Source organism: Pogoniulus pusillus, chromosome 31, assembly GCF_015220805.1.
Source record: "Pogoniulus pusillus isolate bPogPus1 chromosome 31, bPogPus1.pri, whole genome shotgun sequence".
NCBI lineage: Eukaryota > Metazoa > Chordata > Aves > Piciformes > Lybiidae > Pogoniulus > Pogoniulus pusillus.
In genome coordinates, this window is record NC_087294.1 from 15422143 (window position 1) to 15442800 (window position 20658).

The 20658-nt window shown below is 52.0% G+C and overlaps 1 protein-coding gene across 1 annotated transcript in view; it reads left to right on the forward strand.

Moving 5' to 3' along the window:
* The window catches only part of ME1 (malic enzyme 1), a 92797-nt gene that overhangs the window by 12337 nt on the left and 59802 nt on the right, over positions 1–20658 (forward strand). The window contains exons 2-3 of the mRNA XM_064169265.1: positions 6597–6730; positions 10377–10526. Of these exons, the coding sequence (XP_064025335.1) occupies positions 6597–6730; positions 10377–10526 (284 nt within the window). The remainder of the gene's footprint in view (positions 1–6596; positions 6731–10376; positions 10527–20658) is intronic.

Here is a 20658-nt window from a genome sequence, read left to right on the forward strand (position 1 = left end):
CTCATGTCCAGTCTAAACCTCCCCAGGCTCAGCTTGGGGTATTCCCCCTTGTTTTGTCTCCAGTTCCCTGTGAGCAGAGCCCAGCAGCAGCCTCTCTGCAATGTCCCTTCAGGTCGGCAGCAATGAGCTCTGCCCTCAGCCTCCTATGACCCTACTCTGCAAGATTCAACTTAAGCCATAGCCCTAAGCATCACTTCCAAGCAACCCTTAAACACATCCAGGGTGGGTGACTCCACCACCTCCCTGGCAGCTCATTCCAGTGCCTGAAGGACATGGAAGTGTTGGAGCCAGTCCAGAGGAGGCCACCAAGATGCTGAGAGGGCTGCAGCAGCTCTGCTCTGAGCACAGGCTGAGAGTGTTGGGGCTGTGCAGCCTGCAGAAGAGAAGGCTTCCAGGATAGCTTGGAGTGGCCTTGCAGGATCTGAAGGGGGCTGCAGGAGGGCTGGGGAGGGACTATTGACAAGGTCTTGTCATGGCAGGAGGAATGGGTTTGAACTGGGAAAAGGAGATTGAAAGTGGCTGTTAGGAAGAAGTTGTTTGCATTGAGGGTGGTGAGACACTGGCACAGGTTGCCCAGGGAGGTTGTGGTGCACAGGATCACAGAATATGGTCAAAGATCACATTCTGTCATTCTGTGATCACCTCCCTGGAGGTGTTCAGGGCCAGGTTGGTTGATTCCTTGAGCGACCTGTTCTAGTGAGAGGTGTCCCTGCCTAATGACAAAGGGAGGTTGGAACTGGCTGAGCTTTGAGCTCCCTTCTAAGCTAAACCATTCTGTGACCTCTGGAGGTCCCTTCCAGCCTCTGGCATTCTGTGATCCTGTGAGACTTCAAAAATCTTGTTTTCCTTCAGATGCTTGTCCTGAGAGAGGTTTCTTCGTTGGCAGGCTGTGCAGTCCCTGGGGGGAGTTCATGGGTGAGAGGATTAGTGTGGCTGCTGCGCACGCAGTCCAGAGGGCTCTCACTGTCTGTGGCTCTAAGAGCTGCATGGGAGCCTTTCACAACTTGTGTCCCTCCTTCAGAATAGAAAAGGTCAGGAATCTCCACATGCTGCTCAGCTCATTCTGCCACATGTGGGAGAAATTAGAGCATGTAATAGGGTTGTTTTTTTAGTTGCTTACTGTAGTCCTACTAATAATAGACTTGCTCAAGTTGTTCAACAGAAGCCCTCAATTTGCAGAGGAGCAGCAAACAGTTCTGGTTTAACACAGCAACTTAAAGATTCCACCTTGAAAAACTTCCTGAGCTGGGAGATGCTTTCCCAGTGGATGACATTTTGGGTACCTGCTTTCATAGAATCAAGCAGGTTGGAAGACAGCTCCAAGCTCAGCCAGCCCTGCCCAACCAGCCAGACCATGGCACTAAGTGCCCCAGCAGGCTTGGCTGCAACACCTCCAGGCACAGCCACTCCACCACCTCCCTGGGCAGCCCATTCCAATGCCAATCACTCTCTCTGACAACAACTTCATAACAACATCCAGCCTGAACCTGCCCTGGCACAGCTTGAGGCTGTGTCCTCTTCTTCTCTTGCTGGTTGCCTGGCAGCAGAGCCCAACCCCACCTGGCAACAACCTCCCTTCAGGTAGCTGTAGAGAGCAATGAGCTCTGCCCTGAGCCTCCTCTTCTGCAGGCTTCACACCCCCAGCTCAAGCTGAGACTGGGGAGGTTTAGATTGGGCATTAGGAAAAAGTTTTTCCACTGAGAGAGTGGTGTAAAGTGTAAGCTGTGCATGAGTACTTGTGCTGTTGAGAGAGGTGGTAGAAGTGTAGAGACAGGATCACAGGGGTTGGAAGAGACCTCTGGAGATCTTGAGGTCCAACTCCCCTGCCAGAGCAGGAGTGGAGAATCCAGCACAGGGCACACAGGAACGCATCCAGGCAGGGCTGGAAAGGCTCCACAGAAGGAGACTCCACAGCCTCTCTGGGCAGCCTGTGCCAGGGCTCTGTCACCTTTGCAGTAACGAAGTTCTCCTTGCGTTGAGGTGGAGCTTCCTGGGCTGTGATTTGCATCCCCTGGCCCTGCTGCTGCTGAGCTTGGAGTGCCCAAGGCCATTTAGGCAGTACTAGCGCTGTTCTCCAGGCTGCAGGTTTTCAGCACTGCTGCAGAGCTCTCCCTGCCCCGCAGTGCTGTACCCACCGCCCTCTTGAGCCTGCCCACCCTGCCCGGAAGAGGAGATGTCACTTCTGCAGCCTAAGGTTTCCATCTGCTTGGGCCTTCTGCTTAACTTCTCATTTCCCTTGCTTTCAGTCATGTCATTTCAATCCTGCAGTTCTCTGCTTGTGCTTCTCCAGCAGCTCCCAGCAACTCCTTATTGTGTCCCTCTCCTGCCCTCTCCTGCCCTCTCCTGCCCTCTCCTGCCCTCTCCTGCCCTCTCCTGCCCTCTCCTGCCCTCTCCTGCCCTCTCCTGCCCTCTCCTGCCCTCTCCTGCCCTCTCCTGCCCTCTCCTGCCCTCGTTTTGGCCACTGTGAGAGTGAGATGGACACAACTAATGTTAGTCTGTGCCTGCAGGGAGTGACTTTGCAGTACCAAGCCTGCTTCCTGTCAGCAATGAGAAGAGGCTTTTGCTCTAAGGAGTTTTTGCCATGACTCCTGTAAATGGATCCTAGAGCTCCTCGCATTTCCTGCTAGCAGAAGAAGCTGTGGCTGGAAACTTTTGCATGTTGGGGCTCAGACATATGGGCTGGATTTGGGCAGCAGTGCTGATGATGGAAATCTGCTCCTTTCAAGGACTGCTTTGCTACGCTGGGAAACTTAACACTGAGGCTCCTGTGCCACACCAGAAACTACTTTTGAGAGCAAACCTCTTGAAGGAGGGGAGCCAAATGTAGTGTCTTTTGCAATGACTGTGTCCAGTTCTGGAGCCTCTGTTATAGGAGGGATGTGGATGTGCTGGAAGGTGTCCAGAGAAGGGCCATGAATGTCTCCCTCTCTTACACATCTCCCTGGGGATACTCACGAGCTGCCTCGATGTGTTCCTGTGTGATCTGCTCTGGGTGATGCTGCTCTAGCAGAGGGGTTGGCCTGGATGAGCTTTGGAGGTCCCTTCCAGCCCCTGACCTCCTGGCACTCTGTGTGGATCCTTGCTTTGCTTTGAAGAGGTTAGCAGCTTGCAAGGAGTCTGGGCTGCCGGGAGGCAATTCTTGGCGTTTTCTCACCTTGATGGATTTTCATCCAGGCAGAGCTCTGCTGTGCCTGAAGGCAAACTCAGACGGTTCTGTATTGGCTGCTTTCCCTAACTACCATTCAGATTGCATTTCCATAATACTCCCTTTTCCTTAATCTGATATTTGCTTTGGTGAGCCCAGCTCTTTGGGGAGCATTCCAGTGAAACAAACCCCAGAAGAGGCAATGCCTCCTCTTTTATCCCAGCTTTTCCCCTGAGTTATTTCTGTCTGATCTTCTCTCTTCAGATTCTAAGCAGATCCAAGCGATAGACAGGTGGCATCTTGGCCAAAGCAGAGCTGTGTGAATCCATCTGGTGCAGCAGCTTGGGATGGAATTGTTCTTGCCATTAGCAGGACTCTTCTTTTGATCAAGTTAACTTTTTGATTCCATGCTCTGGAAAGCTGCTGCATGACTTTGCTTTCTCCTCTGCCACTCTTCAAATGACAGGGAACAGAATCAGAGCTCGAACCAAGGCTCTGGAGCCTGCAGTGGAGCAAGTTTGCTGGCAGGACTTGTGAGCTCATGGAGGTCTTGCTCTGGAGAAGAGCTGTAGCCTGTCAAAGAGGTTGATGGAGAGCTGTTTCACATGGGGAGGAGACACCCTACAGAGGAACAATGTGAGGAGTCCTCCCCCTGGGGGGCAAGAAGTGGCAGAGACAACTTGTGATGAGTTGACCACAACCCCCATTCTCCATCCCTTCTGCTGCTTGCAGGGAGGATGTAGAGAAATTAGGACACGGTTGAGCCTGGAGAGCAGAAGAGAGAAGTGAGGGGAAGGTGTTTTAAGATGTAGGTTTTCTTCTCATTCCCCTGCTCTGATTTGATTTGCAATAGATTAAATTAGGGCCAGGAGGATGCTCAGAGGGCTGCAGCACATCTGCTATGAGGACAGACTGAGGCAGTTGGGGCTGTTCAGTCTGCAGAAGAGGAGGCTCTGAGCTGACCTTCTTGTGGCCTTCCAGGATCTGAAGAGAGGCTACAAAAAAGCTGAGGAGGGACTTTCTAGGCTATCAGAGAGTGACAGAACTCAACGATGTCTTTGGGTCCCTTCCAACCCCTAACATCTGTGGCCCTGTGATTTGTAGTTGGTATTACTGCCATCATGAGCTATGCCATGCTGTTTTCTCCAGGATCTTCACTCTCAAGTGCTCCTGGGCTCCTGGGTGCAAACCTGAACTTGGCTTATAGTCAGTTCAGTCACTGGAACAGCAGAATCATAGAATGGGCTGGGTTGGAAGGGACCTCCGAGGATCACCCAGTCCAACCCTCCCTGCAGTCAACAGGGACATCCTCCACTGCATGACTGCCCACAGCTCTGTTGAGCATGGCTTACTGCCTGCAAGGTGTCTGCTCTGGGTTGAGCTGGAGCCTTCCTTCCTCAGGCTTTTTATTTTAACCAGTAAGTGTCATGGGAGGATTGGTACCCCGAGTGCATCTGAGCAGCTAAATTTAGCTTCCAACTCCACTCAGTCCTGCCCTGCCTAACACCACAGTGTGCAGTCTCTGGGTGTGTATTGTTATCTGGGTGACTTCTGCTGCTGCTCAGCTTGTTACTGCCTGCTGCTTGTGTAACCCAGGCTCCAGTAACCCGAGGTGAGGAGAGATTATGCAGTGCAAAACCCAAAAGGGTTTGCTGTGATTATGTCTAATAAATCTGCATGGCAGTGTCTGAAGCTAGGTTTACTTGCTTAGTCCCAGATAATTGTTTGCAGTAGGCTAAAATAAGGCTGCTGGGATGTGTCACTTGTAACGTGCTGGGCTGAATCATGCCTGTGTGCAGGCACAGGATCAGCTCCCTGCAAGGCTGCCAAGCAGCCCACACGTTCCCATGAAGAGTTTGCCAAGAGAAGTCTGATCTCCTTCAGGCCATCTGCATTTGTTCTGAGTCAGGAGTCTCTGGGTGTGTTTATTAGCTACTGTATTTGTTTGTGCTTTCTTTGTTGGGAGACTTCTGTTTCACTTTCTCCCCTTGAATTGACTTTTGAAGTTTGCTTTTGAAAACCCTGGAGGTGTTCAGGAAAAGGCTTAGTGCCATGGTCTGGTTGATTGGATAGGGCTGGGTGAGAGGTTGGACTGGATGAGCTTGGAGGTCCCTTGCAGCCTGCTTGGTTCTGTGATCCTATGACTTGGAGCTGGGCTGTGAATACCCTTCAGCTCTCCTGGCTTTTCTGACAGCTGTTAAAGAGATGCTGTGTGCTCAGTGGCACTGCAGCAGCTCTGTTAGGACTCCAGAAACAAACCAAACCCACTTTGAAATTCCAATGCCAAATGTCAGGAGATAGTTCTTGGTAAAAAGCTGTCTGAAACATGTGCCTAAAGCCACACCTGTGCCTTTTGGTGGCTTAGAGCTGAGAGATGGTGAGATGCTGGAACATGGCCAACTCCCTCGGTCTCTCCTCTGATGCATTCAGAACTAAAAGTATTTGCAGTGAGTTGAGCTCCCTGAAAATGAAAACAAACAACCAAAAAGCAGACCCAGAGAAGTTCTGGGTATAATTCTGGGTATAATTCCTGACATAATTGAGAACACCAAAGAGCATCTATGTCAAAGGAGCAATAAAGAGCCTTCCACCCCACAGTCACAAAAACAGGGTTGTGATGTGGTGAGTGCAGAACCAGAAGCAGAGCATGGGAGGAAGCATGGGAAGCACAGCCCCTGAGGAACTGCAAATGCTGACCTGAAAGGCTCAACAGTGGCTGTAAGTTTTATCCCTTCCATGCAGCTACTTCCTTTTGAGGGTGTAAAAGCAGTAAGCAAAGCAAACCAGGCAAGGGTTAACATTTCTGGTTGCCTTTTCTTGCCCGTGTGCTGCTTTAGGTGGTCACACTCTTGGTCTTCTCCAACAGCTGCAGAGTGCTAAGTCGAAGCGCCCACCTCTGTTGTCACGGTGAGGCTGCACTCCAGGGGCTGAAGCCTGTCCCCATCCAGGTGTGCAGAGTGCAGCAATCCGGTGTGAGCCTAGCTGGACCTAGAGCCCTCTCTGCTGGATGGCTGCGAAACAGCACTGCAGAGCAGGACTGCTGGGCTTGAGAACCTGAGAAGCTGCTGCAAGATACCTGCATATAGACCACCACACTTAGGCGGCTGAGCTCGTCCTGTCTGTAGCAGATGAGGAGGTTCAGGCTGGATGTTAGGAGGAAGTTGTTGGCAGAGAGAGCGATTGGCATTGGAATGGGCTGCCCAGGGAGGTGGTGGAGTCACCGTGCCTGGAGGTGTTGAAGCCAAGGCTGGCTGGGGCACTTAGTGCCATGGTCTGGTTGACTGGGCAGGGCTGGGTGCTAGGTTGGGCTGGGTGAGCCTGGAGGTCTCTTCCAACCTGCTTCATTCTGTGACTCTCTGACCTGTGCTGTGCTTGCATGCAGAGTTGTCTTAGAAGAAGCATCTCTCATATCTGTCTGTGTAAGTATTTCTAATGTATGTTTTTTCCCCAGGGCATGGCTTTCACCTTGGAGGAGAGGCAGCAGTTGAATATTCATGGCTTGCTGCCTCCCTGCTTTCTTGGTCAGGACACCCAGGTCTATAGTATTCTGAAGAACTTTGAAAGGCTGACATCTGACCTAGACAGGTAAAGTATGGCTCTGAGACTTTGTGCTGCTTATCAAACCATAAGTCTGTGTCCTAACCCCATCCTCCTGTTCTGCCCCCCCCTTTCTTAGTTTGGTTTGGTTGGCTCATGCTGAGCTTTTCATCAGCTGACACCCCCACACTTAATGTGTATGTTGAAAGGTGGTTCAGGATGCCTCAGGGTAACCTAAGACAGAGTTTGGGTTTGAGATCTTTATTTATGTAAAGTATAGAATATGCTCAGTGACATGAGGGGAGGGTCACTGCTTTGCCTTCCTTTTGTCACCTCACTACAGCCACCAGCTGCCAAACTGCCTGCACCAGCCCTGCTTGCAGCAGCTGCTTACACCTCTGATATGGGGAGAGACTGAGGCAGTTGGGGCTGTGCAGTCTGGAGAGAAGGCTCCCAGGTGACCTTCTTGTGGCCTTGCAGTATCTGAAGAGGGCTACAAAAAAGCTGGGGAGGGACTTCTGAGGCTGTCAGTGAGTGATAGGACTGGGGGGAATGGAACAGAGCTGGAAATGAGGAGATTCAGCCTGGAGGTTAGGAAGAAGTTGTTCAGCATGAGAGTGGTGAGAGTCTGGCAGGGGTTGCCCAGGGAGGTGATGGAAGCCTCATCCCTGGAGGTGTTTCAGGCCAGGCTGGCTGAGGCTGTGGGCAGGCTGCTCTAGTGTGAGGTGTCCCTGGGCATGGCAGGGGGTTGGAACTGGCTGCTCCTTGTGGTCCCTTCCAGCCCTGGCCGATTCTATGATGCTAAGGTGTTATGATCCTGTGGTTCTGTGATAAGGTGATTCTGTGACTCTGTGGTTCTAGGAAAGGCTGATACAGCAGGTCACAAAGGAAATGCTTCCCTGATGTACAGAGGCACCCAAACAAATGCACATTGACTACATCACTCTTTGTTGGGTAGCTGCCTGCCTATGCTTGTGTCTCCCTAGAGTATGAGTAAGAGGTTACTGGTGCAGGCGTTGCAGGAGTGTGCTGAAGGAAAGTCTATGTGAGTACATGTCTAAGCACACAGAGCTCCAGGCTTTTGGACTCAATCTGTTGTATACATTTCCTCAACCTCTGTGTAATAAAGTGATTGGCATCCTAAAGGCTTTGAGTGCAAGTCAGTTCTAAATCCAGGGAGAGCAGCCTACATGAAGTGTATACATAAGTGAAGGTGTTTATGTAAGCCTGTAGTTAGAGGGGGCCAGGTCAGATGTTAAAGTAATACCTAACTTAAACCTAATGAGGATCAGCAAGGAGAGGTGCAGACCCCTGCATCTAGGAAGGAATAATACTGCACCATTGCAGGCTGGGAGGGGATTTGCTGGAGAGCAGCCCTGTGGAGAGGGACCTGGGAGTGCTGGTGGACAACAAGTTCTGTATGGACAGCAGTGTGCCCTGGTGGCCAAGAAGGCCAATGGAGTCCTGGGGGGCATTAAGAAGAATGTCTCCAGTAGACCCAGGGAGGTTCTCCTCCCCCTCTGCTCTGCCCTGCTGAGGCCCCACCTGGAATATTCCACCCAGCTCTGGGCTCCCCTGTTCAAGAGGGACAGGGATCTGCTGGAAAGAGTCCAGTGCAGGGCTGCAAGGATGCTGCAGGGCCTGGAGCAGTGCCTGAGGAGGACAGGCTGAGAGCCCTGGGGCTGCTTAGGCTGCAGAGGAGAAGGCTGAGAGGGGATCTGAGCAATGTCTGTCAAGAGCTGAGGGCAGGGGGGCAGGAAGGGAGGCACAGGGACAGCCTCTGCTCACTTGTGCCCTGGCACAGGACAAGGGCAAGGGATGGAAACTGCAGCACAGGAAGCTCCAGCTCAACATGAGCAAGAACTTCTTGAGTGTAAGGGTCCCAGAGCCCTGGCACAGGCTGCCCAGAGTGGCTGTGGAGTCTCCTTCTGTGGAGCCTTTCCAGCCCTGTCTGGATGTGTTCCTGTGTGCCCTGTGCTGGATTCTGTGGTCCTGCTCTGTCAGGGGGGTTGCAATGGAAGATCTCCAGAGGTCCCTTCCAACCCCTGACATCTGTGATCTGTCATCCTAACTTACTAAAACTAGTAGAGGGAGAGGTGGGGTTTAGGTTTATCCAGTTCCTAAGTGCTAAGTGCTCACAAAGTGAGCGGAGTCACTCCTGTGTGAACTGGTTGAACTGGAAGTCACTTAGAGATTCAGGTCAGCTGTTACAGTCAGCACTGGAAATTTGACCTCTTGGCTGGGATCTTGGAGCACTACTGTATTTATTTAATGCCAGAGCAGTGACAATCAAAAAGAGATCAAGCTAAGGTTGAACTTTTTCCATTCTCATTTCTCTCTTACTTCTCTCATTGGTTTTCTTTTGAAATAAATACAAAGTTCCTTCTGATGCAACAAAGATTTCTTATTTCCCTTAGGAGACAAAGCACTGCAGGTTTTATTACAAACACAGACTTCAGGCACCCAGAGCCTGAGGTGTGTGGTTTGTTTTTGGAAGCTGTGTCCTGCATTATTGAGACCAAGTATTTATTTTGAAGCATTGCTCTGAATTTAACTCTACCAAGGCCAGAGCAGCAGAAGCTGACAGTTTATGTTTTGTGGTTTGGGGCACGAAAGTAAAGCCTGCTGAGGTTTCATTTGATGGTGTTCTTGTTTCAGATAGAGCAGCTGATGTGTGAGCATTGGTTTCTGCCAGACCAAAAACTCAATTACAGCTTAATGCTTTCTACCTGAGAGGGTTCAGGCTCCTGAGTAGGGAGAGTTTATCAACTCTGTAATGCTCTCAGCTCCTCTCTGTCTCAGCCAGACAGATGTTGTCCTTTGTGTCTGAACCGTTTCTGCTGTTAAGACAAGGAGGAGATGGTGGAGTCCCCATCCCTGGAGGTGTTTAAAAGGAGGCTGGATGAGGCTCCTGGTGCCATGGGTTAGTTAATTAGAAGGTGCTGGGTGATAGGTTCCACTTGGTGATCTCGAAGGTCTTTTCCAGCCTGGTTCATTCTGTGAGTTGAAATCCCCTGCACAAGAAAGGCTGTTGTAGAGCAAGCACAGCTTTGGTTGTCTAACCACCTCTGTATTTATAGACTCGTACAATCAGTCAGGGCTGGAAGGGACCACAAGGATCAGCCAGTTCCAACCCCCTGCTGTGCCCAGGGACACCTCACACTAGAGCAGCCTGCCCACAGCCTCATCCAGCCTGGCCTGAAACACCTCCAGGGATGAGGCTTCCACCACCTCCCTGGGCAACCCCTGCCAGGCTCTCACCACCCTCATGCTGAACAACTTCTTCCTAACCTCCAGGCTGAATCTCCCCATTTCCAGCTCTGTTCCATTCCCCCCAGTCCTGTCACTGCCTGACAGCCTCAGAAGTCCCTCCCCAGCTTTCTTGTAGCCCCCCTCAGATCCTGCAAAGCCACAAGAATGTCACCTGGGAGCCTTCTCCTCTCCAGACTGCACAGCCCCAATTGCCTCAGTCCCTCCTCACAGCAGAGCATCTCCAATCCTCTGCTCCTCCTTGTGGCCCTCCTCTGGACCCCTTCCAGCACCTCCACATCCCTCTTGCCCCAGGGGCTCCAGCACTGGGCGCAGTGCTGCAGGTGGGGTCTCTGCAGTGGGGAGCAGAGGGGCAGGATCCCTTCCCGGGCCCTTTACTTTGTGCTCAGCTGATTTCTGTCTGATCTGCTGTAATTCCCCCCAGGTACATCCTGCTGATGAGCCTGCAGGATCGCAACGAGAAGCTTTTCTACCGAGTGCTGTCCTCTGACATTGAGAGGTTCATGCCTATTGTCTACACTCCCACCGTGGGGCTGGCTTGCCAGCAGTACGGCTTAGCCTTTCGGAGGCCGAGGTACGTGACTTTACACTCCACATTAAAGCACTTGGAACTACTCCTCCTCCTGGCAGGGTCCTGCAGGGCTTTTCCAGTGCAGCCCAGGCTCTGCTGATTGAGAGAATTCAAACTACACTTTTGGTCTGCTTTCAAGGATAATTGGTTTTGCAGTTAAGAGGGCAAATGCTTGTTTTAATTGTGCTTAACTATGGCCTCACTTCAAACCTCATTGACCGACTGGTTTTGGGTACCTAACCCTGGTAGATTTGTCTCTGTGTAAACTTTGACCTGGATAAGTATCTACCTTAGGGGCATCTGTTCTAGTGGGACATGTGCCTGCCTATGGCAGGGGGTTGGAACTAGATGATCTTTAAGGTCCCTTCCAACCTAAAGCATTCTGTGATCTTATGCATGCATGTAGAGAAAAGTAATATGCATGCAAAGTAAAGCTTCTGTATTTAGGTACCTGCAGGCACCTTCAAGCACTCCCCAGAGCACCTGTTCCACTGCTCACAGTCTGTCTCCTAGGTTGGTTGCTGTACTGCTTTTATTCTGTATGTAGTGTCTGTACTGTGATGAGAGATGAGGGAGTGGTATGAGGGGGGCTTGCCAGTGCCTTCCAGTGGGATCTGCAGCAAGGCACTGGAGCCTTCTGTGTGGTTTTCTGTCACAGGATGAAGTCACTGCCCCTGGAGGTGTTGAAGCCAAGCCTGGCTGGGACACTTAGTGCCATGGTCTGGTTGATTGGATAGGGCTGGGTGCTAGGTTGGGCTTGGATGGGCATGGAGGTCTCCTCCAACCTGCTTGGTTCTGTTCTGTTCCAAGCACCACATCCAAACCACCCTCAACACTGTTCTTCAGTCTGAGCTTAGACACACTCAAGACTGCTCAGGGAGGTAGGGACAGGGTGTGGAGACATTTTCCCAACGTTTTTTCTCTTTTAGTTTAATTTTCTCAGTTGGGTGCAGTTTCCCCCTGCAGTTCCCCAGGCAGTGAGCACAGCTACACCAGCACGCAAGGGCTCCACAGCTCTCTGCTCTGCGCTCTGTAGCCTCCCCTGTAGTCAGAGCTGTGTAGATGGGAAGCTTGATGGGTTTGCTTGAATCATTAGTGGATGTCACCATCACTTTGTGGTACTGAGAGCCTGGGGCTTGTTTAGGCTGGAGAAGGCTGAGAGGAGATGTGGTCAGTGATAGATTCAGCCTGGACGTGAGGAGGAAGTTGTTGAGCAGGAGAGTGGTGAGAGGCTGGACTGGGTTGCCCAGGGAGGTGGTTGAGGCCCCATGGCTGGAGGTGTTTGAGGCCAGGCTGGCTGAGGCTGTGTGCAGGCTGCTCTACGGTAGGGTGTCCCTGGGCATGGCAGGGGGGGTGGAACTGGCTGCTCCTTGTGGTCCCTTCTGACTCTGACAGATTCTGTGATTCAGTGTTCAGCTCAGGAGAGACAGGCACCTGCTGGAGAGAGTCCAGCAGAGAGCCAGGAGCATGAGTGGGGCACTTGAGCATCTCCCCTGCAAAGAGAGCCTGAGGGCCCTGGGGCTGTTGAGTCTGGAGCAGAGAAGGCTGAGAAGGGATCTGAGCAATGTGTGCAAACAGCTGAGGGGTGGGGGTCAAGGGGAGGGGGCCAAGCTCTGTTGGGTGCTGCACAGCAAGAAGCCAAGGAGCAATGGATGCAAAGTGGAGCAGAGAAGGTTTCAGCTCAAGAGGAGGAGAAACTTGTTTGGAGTGAGGGTGGCAGAGCCCTGGAGCAGGCTGCCCAGAGAAAGTCTCCTTCTCTGGAGACTTTCCAACCCTCCTGGCTGCATTCCTGTGTGGCCTACCCTGGGTGATGCTGCCTTGGCAGGGAGGTTGGACTGGATGCTCTCTGGAGGTCCCTTCCAACCTCTGACATTCTGTGGTTCTGTGATTTTGTTTTCCTTTTAATTTCAAATATTATCTCCATAAAAAGAGCCTTTCACAAGCCAGGCTTTGGAGTAGCTTCAGTGCAGACTTCCTGCAAGCCTTGGGGTAGCAGAGCAGCATAAAGTTACTGGTGCATCTGAATAGCATTGTGCTGACCTTCTGTCTTCCCCATGGCTCTTCCTCCTGCTGTGCTGAAAAGGTTGTTACTCCTGCACATGGACAGTGAGATTCAGCTATTCTGAACAGGGGCAGTGATGAGTCAAATGCTCAATAATCATCCTTATAACTGAGAGTTCTTGAAAGTAGGATTTGATTTACCACTGTTGGAATCAAGTCTGACTCTTTGGGTTTTTGGCCAGTGCCATTCTGGGCTGGATTAGAAGAGCTGTGGGGAGTAGGTCGAGGGAGGTTTTCCTGCCCCTCTACTCTGCCCTGCTGAGGCCTCATCTGGAATATTGTGTCCAGTTCTGGGTCTCCCAGCTCAAGGAGCTGCTTGAGAGAGGCCAGCACAGAGCCACAAAGCTGATGAAGGAAGTTGAACATCTTCCTTACGAGGAGAGCCTGAGGGAGCTGAGGCTTGGAGAGGAGACTAAGGAGTGACCTGATTAATGTTAATAAAGATGTGCAGGTGAGTGGCAGGAGGCTGGAGCCAGGCTCTGCTGGGTGATGCCAGTGCCAGCACAAGGGGCACTGAGTGCAAGCTGAGGCAGAGGAGGCTCCATGTGAACCTGAGGAGGAATTTTTTCCCTGTGAGGGTGACAGAGCACTGGAAGAGGCTGCCCAGGGGCATTGTAGAGCCTCCTTCTCTGGAGATCTTCAAGAGCTGCCTGGATGTGTTCCTGTGTGACCTGCTCTGGGTGCTGCTACTCTGGCAGGGGTCTGGATCACATGATCTTTGGAGGTCCCTTCCAGCCCCTGGCATTCTGTGGTTCTGTGATCTCAGAGTCTCTGCTGGGTCACTTTTTGATGCAGTTTCTCTCCATCATTTACAAAAGAAACTCCTGAAGTAGAACAGTCACCACTTGCACAAAGCATGTCCTTGCCTGTGACAGCTTTTGCTGACTTTCCAAGGAGCAATCCATTCCTATCCATGGACTGCTGAAGTGTAACAGCTCTTTCAGTTCCCTCAGCCATCCAAAAAGAACAAATGTGGCAAAGCTGAATGGAAATTTCTGCTAAGAATCCAAAATCCACTTTTTACATCGTGCAGAGAGCACTGAGGAGTGTAAGATTCTTGTGTAAACTCAGGATTTGGAGGGGAGCAGCTGCCAAGCAGTGCTGTGCTGGAGGCTGTGGCTGTGGTTCCAGTGTGAGGTGACTGTTTATGTATTGCCATTCCTAGAAGGAAAAGCCACTTCAAACAGAGCATGAGGAGAGCAGGCCCTGATGACTCAGGCAGCCACCCAGGCATGGCAGAGCTCCTCTGCAGTAACTTCCCCCTGCAGTCACGTAGAGAAGGAACCAGTTTCAAAGCAGCTCTCTTGATTCTGGTGCTGCATGTTGAAGATACAGATGCAGCCTCTGAAAAGGCAAAGTGTGGCAGCCTTAGCTTGGAAGTTATTTTCTTCTTCTTGCTTTCTTTTCTTTACCTGTGGAAGCAGATCCTGTTCAGCAAGCTGTGAGCACAAAGCATTTCTTCTGGAATAATTCTTTCAGCTCTTTCTTCACCCTTGTTCTCCTTCCTTACAAGTCACAGGTTGTTAGGGACTGCAAGGAACCTTGAAAGCTCATCCAGTCCTGCCAGAGCAGCAGCACCCAGAGCAGAGCACACAGGAACACATCTGGGCAGCTCTGGAATAGCTCCAGAGACGGAGACTCCACAGCCCCCCTGGGCAGCTTCTTCCAGTGCTCTGTCACCCTCACAGGGAACAGATTTCCTTTGTCTTTAGGTGAAGCCACTTCTGCTCCAGCTTACACTCATTGTCCCCTGGGCATCACTGAGCAGAGCCTGGCCCTGTCCTCCCAACACTGCCCTTCACATCTCTATAAACATGTTGGAGGGTAGCAGAGCCCTGCAGAGGGACCTGGCCAGGCTGGATGGGTGGGCAGAGGCCAAGGGGATGAGACTGAACAAGGCCAAGTGCAGGGCTCTGCACTTTGGCCACAGCAACCCCAAGCAGCACTACAGGCTGGGGACAGAGTGGCTGAGAGCAGCCAGGCAGAGAGGGAGCTGAGGGTGCTGGGAGAGAGGAGCTGAAGAGAAGGCAGCAGTGTGCCCAGGTGGGCAGCAGAGCCAATGGCATCCTGGGCTGGCTCAGGAGGTTCTTCTGCCCCTGTGCTCAGGTGAGGGGCCTGGAGCACAGCCCTGTGAGGAGAGGCTGAGGGAGCTGGGGGTGTGCAGCCTGCAGCAGAGGAGGCTCAGGGCAGAGCTCATTGCTGTCTGCAGCTGCCTACAGGGAGGCTGTAGCCAGGTGGGATTGGGCTCTGCTGCCAGGCACCCAGGGACAGAACAAGGGGACCCAGCCTCAAGTTGTGCCAGGGCAGGTCTAGGCTGGATGTTGTTAGGAAGTTGTTGTCAGAGAGAGTGATTGGCATTGGAATGGGCTGCCCAGGGAGGTGGTGGAGTGACTGTGCCTGGAGGTGTTGAAGCCAAGCCTGGCTGGGGCACTTAGTGCCATGGTCTGGTTGGTTGGGCAGGGCTGGGTGCTAGGTCGGACTGGATGATCTTGGAGCTCTCTTCCAACCTGGCTGATTCCATGATTCTATTCTAGGATTCTGTGGGTGTTGTTTTCTCTGTGTACTTGTTGCTCACATGTAGGTGTTCCTAAAGCATTAGTGGATGGGGCTGGAAGCATGAGATCAGCAGGGAGCATGGCACAGGCCATCCTTACAGCTAGCTTTTGACTTAGTCTTGCCTGAGTTGGAGCTTTACCTGTTCTCCTCTTCCTGTTCTCACAAGCTGCATGCTGACTGCTCATGCAAATAAACTTCCAGGGGCTTTTCATCATGGTCATAAAAGCTTTGTCCTAAAACACATCACAGCCCTGGAATTTCTGGCTCTCAGGCTAAGCTCCTACCTCTTGATGCTGCATTGCTCTGTTTTTTCTGGAGGGAATACATCTGGGTTGCGAGCAGGAGGAAATGAGACCATCCCTCCTCAAAACAGGATTCTCAGAGTGTTTGGCAGCAGTCAGTGTTGGGTCATTTTCTCCCTCCTCTTAGCACAGCCTTCTGAGGAAGACAGCTAGCAAGCCTCGGGGCTCCTCTGCAGGCATCCCTGGTGGCTTCTGTGCCAGAGAGCCAAAAGAAAGCATTTGAGTACTGTCCTGGCTGTGTCTGCCTCTCTGCTGCCTTGTGCCTTCCCCTCACACACTCCTGGCTGCTTCTCATTTGGTTTGTGCTGCTGTTCTTGACATGAATCACAGAGTTAACCAGGTTGGAAAAGGCCTCTAAAGATCATCCAGTCCAACTCATCCCCTAACACCTGCTAATTAACTAACCCCTGGCACCAAGTGCCTCATGCAGCCACCTCTTCAGCACCTCCAGGGATGGGGACTCCACCACCTCCCTGGGCTTCCACTGGCTCTTATGTGAGGTTAGGGCAGAAAGTTCTCCCTCCTCATAAATTTGGAGTGCTCAAATTGATCTTCTCAAGGGCATCACTGTTCTGAGCCAGTGGAATCTTAACATGATGGAATGGCCTCAAGCTGAGCCTGGGGAGGGTTAGATTGGACACTAGGAAAAGGTTTTTCCTGGAGAGAGTGCTCAGGGAGTGGAATGAGCTGCCCAGGGAGGTGGTGGAGCCACCCAGCCTGGCTGTGTTTCAGGGTGGTTTGGATGTGGTGCTTGGGGCTATGGTTTAAAGTGAGTCTTGTAGAGCAGGGTTCTGGGCTGGAGTTGTGCTGCTGAGGGGCTGTGCCAGCCTGCATGGTGCTGTGATTCTGTGATGGTTATCTTCCTCCTCCTCCCAGAGTCCTCTGAAGTGCCGATGTGTTGTGCTGATGCTTTTCACCAGGAGGCAGGACACTTTGTGTTCCAGCGCCTGTGGGACCCTTCTTGCCTGGTTTGTTGAAAGAGTCCTCTCGTGGCTCTACGTGCAGGAAACTGGACAGAAAGTACAGGATCCTGAGTCAAAAGTCTTGACTCTGACTAATCTTTTCCCTCCTGTGCCAACACCACATGAAAGTTAGGGGCTCTGCTTTTCAACATCTCTATCTCTGCTTTTTAAGCCAGCAATATTCTTTTGGCAAGTTACAGTTGCATATCAATGCTCAGGACTTGCACCAAGACAGAATCCCATTTCTCTCCAACAGCTTCCTTTTTTCCCTCATTTTTTTGAGAGATAATTACTCTGCTGGAGGAGAAGCTCAGTCTGAGCTGTCAGTGAGCTCTGGCAGCCCAGAGAGCAAGCAGAGCCTGGGCTGCAGCAAGAGCAGTGTGGGCAGCAGGGCAGGGAAGGGATCCTGCCCCTCTGCTCTGCACTGCTGAGACCCCACCTGGAGTACTGCATCCAGTGCTGGAGCCCCTGGGACAAGAGGGATGTGGAGGTGCTGGAAGGGGTCCAGAGAAGGACCACGAGGATGAGCAGAGAGATGGAGCTGCTCTGCTGTGAGGAGAGACTGAGGGAGCTGGGGCTGTGCATTCTGGAGAGGAGAAGGCTCCCAGGACATCTTCTTGTGGCCTTGCCCTTTCTTAAGGGGGCTACAAGAAAGCTGGGGAGGAACTTTTTAGGCTGTCAGGCAGTGACAGGACTGGGGGGAATGGAACAGAACTGGAAATGGGGAGAGTCAGCCTGGATGTTAGGAAGAAGTTGTTCAGCATGAGAGTGGTGAGAGCCTGGAAGGAGTTTCCCAGGGAGGTGGTGAAAGCCTGAACCCTGGAGGTGTTTAAGGCCAGGCTGGATGAGGCATTTATCCATCCAGTTTCTGCCTGCCAGAGTTGTACAGCTCCCTCATGACATGGCTGTCACCAGAGACCCTGAGTGACCTGTTCTATGGCAGGGGGTTGGAACTGGCTGAGCTTTGAGGTCCCTTCCAACCTAAGCCATTCTGTGGATCTTGGGAAGTAGTAAGGAAAGAGGTTGTGCTGCTTTCTGCTTCTGTGGCTGTGCTGTGGAAGGGGCTTGCTTCAAACGCCATGGCCTGGAGAGGCATGGTGCTGCTGCCTGCACTTGGCAAAGAGCTAGCAGCAGCAGCAGGGATCCAGCAGGCAGCAAGCAGCTGGTGCAGCTGGCTGGTAAGCATTTGGTGTTGGTTTAAAACAGGAAACTAAGGTCTTTTTTAGAGATGGGAGAGTCTTGCTTGCTTCTTCTGTGCAGAGTCTTTTCCAGTCCCCAGCAGTCCCTGCTGCTGTCTGCTGCTGCTGGCAGTGAGGTACCAGTAGTATTTCAGATGAGACAGCAGTGACTTGGAAGCGTTGCAGTGCTTCATTAGCTGACTCTGTACACCCCAGCCCATGCCCAGAGGATGTTTTCCTGTGGGGGTGTGCTTGCACTGGAGTTTCTCCAGCTCTTGCTTTCTGTACACTGGTTGCACGTCCTTTGGCACCACCCAGAGCCCCTGCTCACACATTCAGCAGCCTTTCCTGTTCAGAGTGCTCTCATTACTCAGCAGCCCAACATTCTCTCATTGTTGCATGGCCAGTGCAAGTTATAGTAGCTGAAAACAGTTAAATAAACAACCCCCAGGCATTTGTTCCTCTATTTGGTGAGATCCAAAAGAGGGAGGAAAATCCCCAGTGAGGTCACAGTGGCTGTGCAGTAGTTTGGGTGTTCCAACTTGACAGTTTTCTGTCTAAGAGCTTTCTAAACAGGGTCAATAGCCAGGTCCTAATATAGAAGCAAAGTATCAAGCAGGTTGGAAGAGAGCTCCAAGCTCATCCAGCCCAACCTAGCACCCAGCCCTGTCCAACCAACCAGACCATGGCACTAAGTGCCCCAGCCAGGCTGTGCTTGCACATCTCCAGGGATGGGGACTCCACCACCTCCCTGGGCAGCCCATTCCAATGCCAATCACTCTCTCTGCCGGCAACTTCCTGCTAACATCCAGCCTAGACCTGCCCTGGCACAACTCGAGGCTGTGTCCTCTTGTTCTGTCCCTGTGTGCCTGGCAGAAGAAACTGACATGGAAAACTAAAAGAGAATCACAGACACCTCCAGGCTGGCACAGCCCCTGAGCAGCACCAAGTGCAGCCCAGAACCCTGCTCTACAACATTCACCTTCAGCCATAGCACCAAGCACCACATCCAAACCACCCTGACACACAGCCAGGCTGGGGGACTCCACCACCTCCCTGGGCAGCTCATTCCACTCCCTCACCACTCTCTCCATCAAAAACCTTTTCCTAATGTCCAATCTAACCCTCCCCAGGCTCAGCTTGAGGCCATTCCCTCTTGTTCTGTCTCCAGTTCCCTGTGAGCAGAGCCCAGCAGCAGCCTCTCCACAATGATGAGAGGTGCAAATGTCTGCAGCCTCTCAGAGCACGGGGATGGGGTGACAGTGTGCTTCTCTAGTTGTGTCTGTGTTTGTGGCTACATGATTTCAGTCTGCTCTGGAGGATTTTTCACACACTGCTTTTGAGTCAGCCTTATACCCCTGCTCAGACAAGGCTTCTGACAAAGGCTTCTGACAGAGCAGCTCTGCTCTGAGCACAGGCTGAGAGAGTTGGGGCTCTGCAGCCTGCAGAAGAGAAGGCTTTGGGGAGACCTTGGAGTGGCCTTGGAGCATCTGAAGGGGGCTGCAGGAGGGCTGGGGAGGGACTATTGACAAGGTCTTGTGATGACAGGAAGAGGAGGAATGGGTTTGAAGTGGCAGAGGGGAGATTGAAAGTGGCTGTTAGGAAGAAGTTGTTTGCAGTGAGGGTGGTGAGACACTGGCACAGGTTGCCTAGGGAGGTTGTGGAGCACAGAAGCACAGAATGGGATCTTTGGTCCCATTCTGTGCTTCTGTGCTCCACAACCTCCCTGAAGGTGTTCAAGGCCAGGTTGGATGAGGCCTTGAGCAACCTGTTCTAGTGGGAGGTGTCCCTGCCTAATGACAAAGGGAGGTTGGAACTGGCTGAGCTGTGAGGTCCCTTCCAACCTAACCCATTCTGTGATTCTATGGAATACAAAAGGTAAACCCAAGCTTCAGTTCTGTGTTGTTTTTGTTCCAGCATCATTGGCATTGCAGCATTCCAGGCAGACACATGCTTGATGTTGTTTGTTAATGGCTCTTTATGCAGTTAACCTTAGCACAGAGTACTCCAAACATGATAGCTATTGAAGCAGAAGGGTGGGTTAGGCTTTTTTGTCTTAAAGATGAATGGGTCTGCCCCTGGTAAACCATTCTCTCATTCACAGTCTTCTGAGGGTTCTGTTTGTGTCTGTTGGAGTGTAAGTAATTGAGTTATTTATTGAGCAACTGGCAGAACAGTTTCAGTTCCAGCAGATCCGGGGAGGTTCTCCTCCCCCTCTACTCTGCACTGCTGAGACCTCATCTTGACTACTGCCTTCAGTTTTGGGCTCCCCAGTTGAAGAGGGATAGGAGGAGGTCCAGTGGAGGGCTGTGAGGATGCTGAGGGGACAGGAACAGTGCCCAATGAGGAGAGGCTGAGGGCCCTGGGGCTGCTTAGTCTGGAGAAGAGAAGACTGAGAGGGGATTGAATCAATGTCTGTAACTATCTGAGGGCTGGGGGTCAGGAGGGGGGGACAGGCTCTGCTCACTGCTCCCTGGGATAGGACAAGGAGCAGTGGATGGAAGCTGTGAGAAGAGGCTGAGGGAGCTGGGGGTAGGCAGTGTGGAACAGAGGAGGCTGAGGGCAGAGCTCATTGCTGCCTGCAGCTACCTGAAGGGACACTGTGCAGAGGCTGCTGCTGGGCTCTGCTCACAGTGAACTGGAGGCAGAACAAGGGGGAATGGCCTCAAGCTGAGCCTGGGGAGGGTTAGATTGGACATTAGGAAGAAGTTTTCCTGGAGAGAGTGGTCAGGGCCTGGAATGAGCTGCCCAGGGAGGTGGTGGAGTCCCCCAGCCTGGCTGTGTTTCAGGCTGGTTTGGATGTGGTGCTTGGGGCTGTGGTTTAGGGTGAATCTTGTAGAGCAGGGTTCTGGGTTGGGCTTGGTGCTCCTGAACACTTCTGTGGCTGTGATTTAGGCAGCCTGGGGAAGCAAACCCTTCTCTACTGTAGTTCTGTACACAGTTGCTCATTCAGGTCACCGTTTTGAACATGCAGGGTTGTGAGAAAAGGTTGAACTTCTCCTCATTAAAAAATGTGTGGCATTTTCTGAGCCTGTGTTATTGTAAGTGGAGAGAGAAGATGATTCTGCTGCTGTGA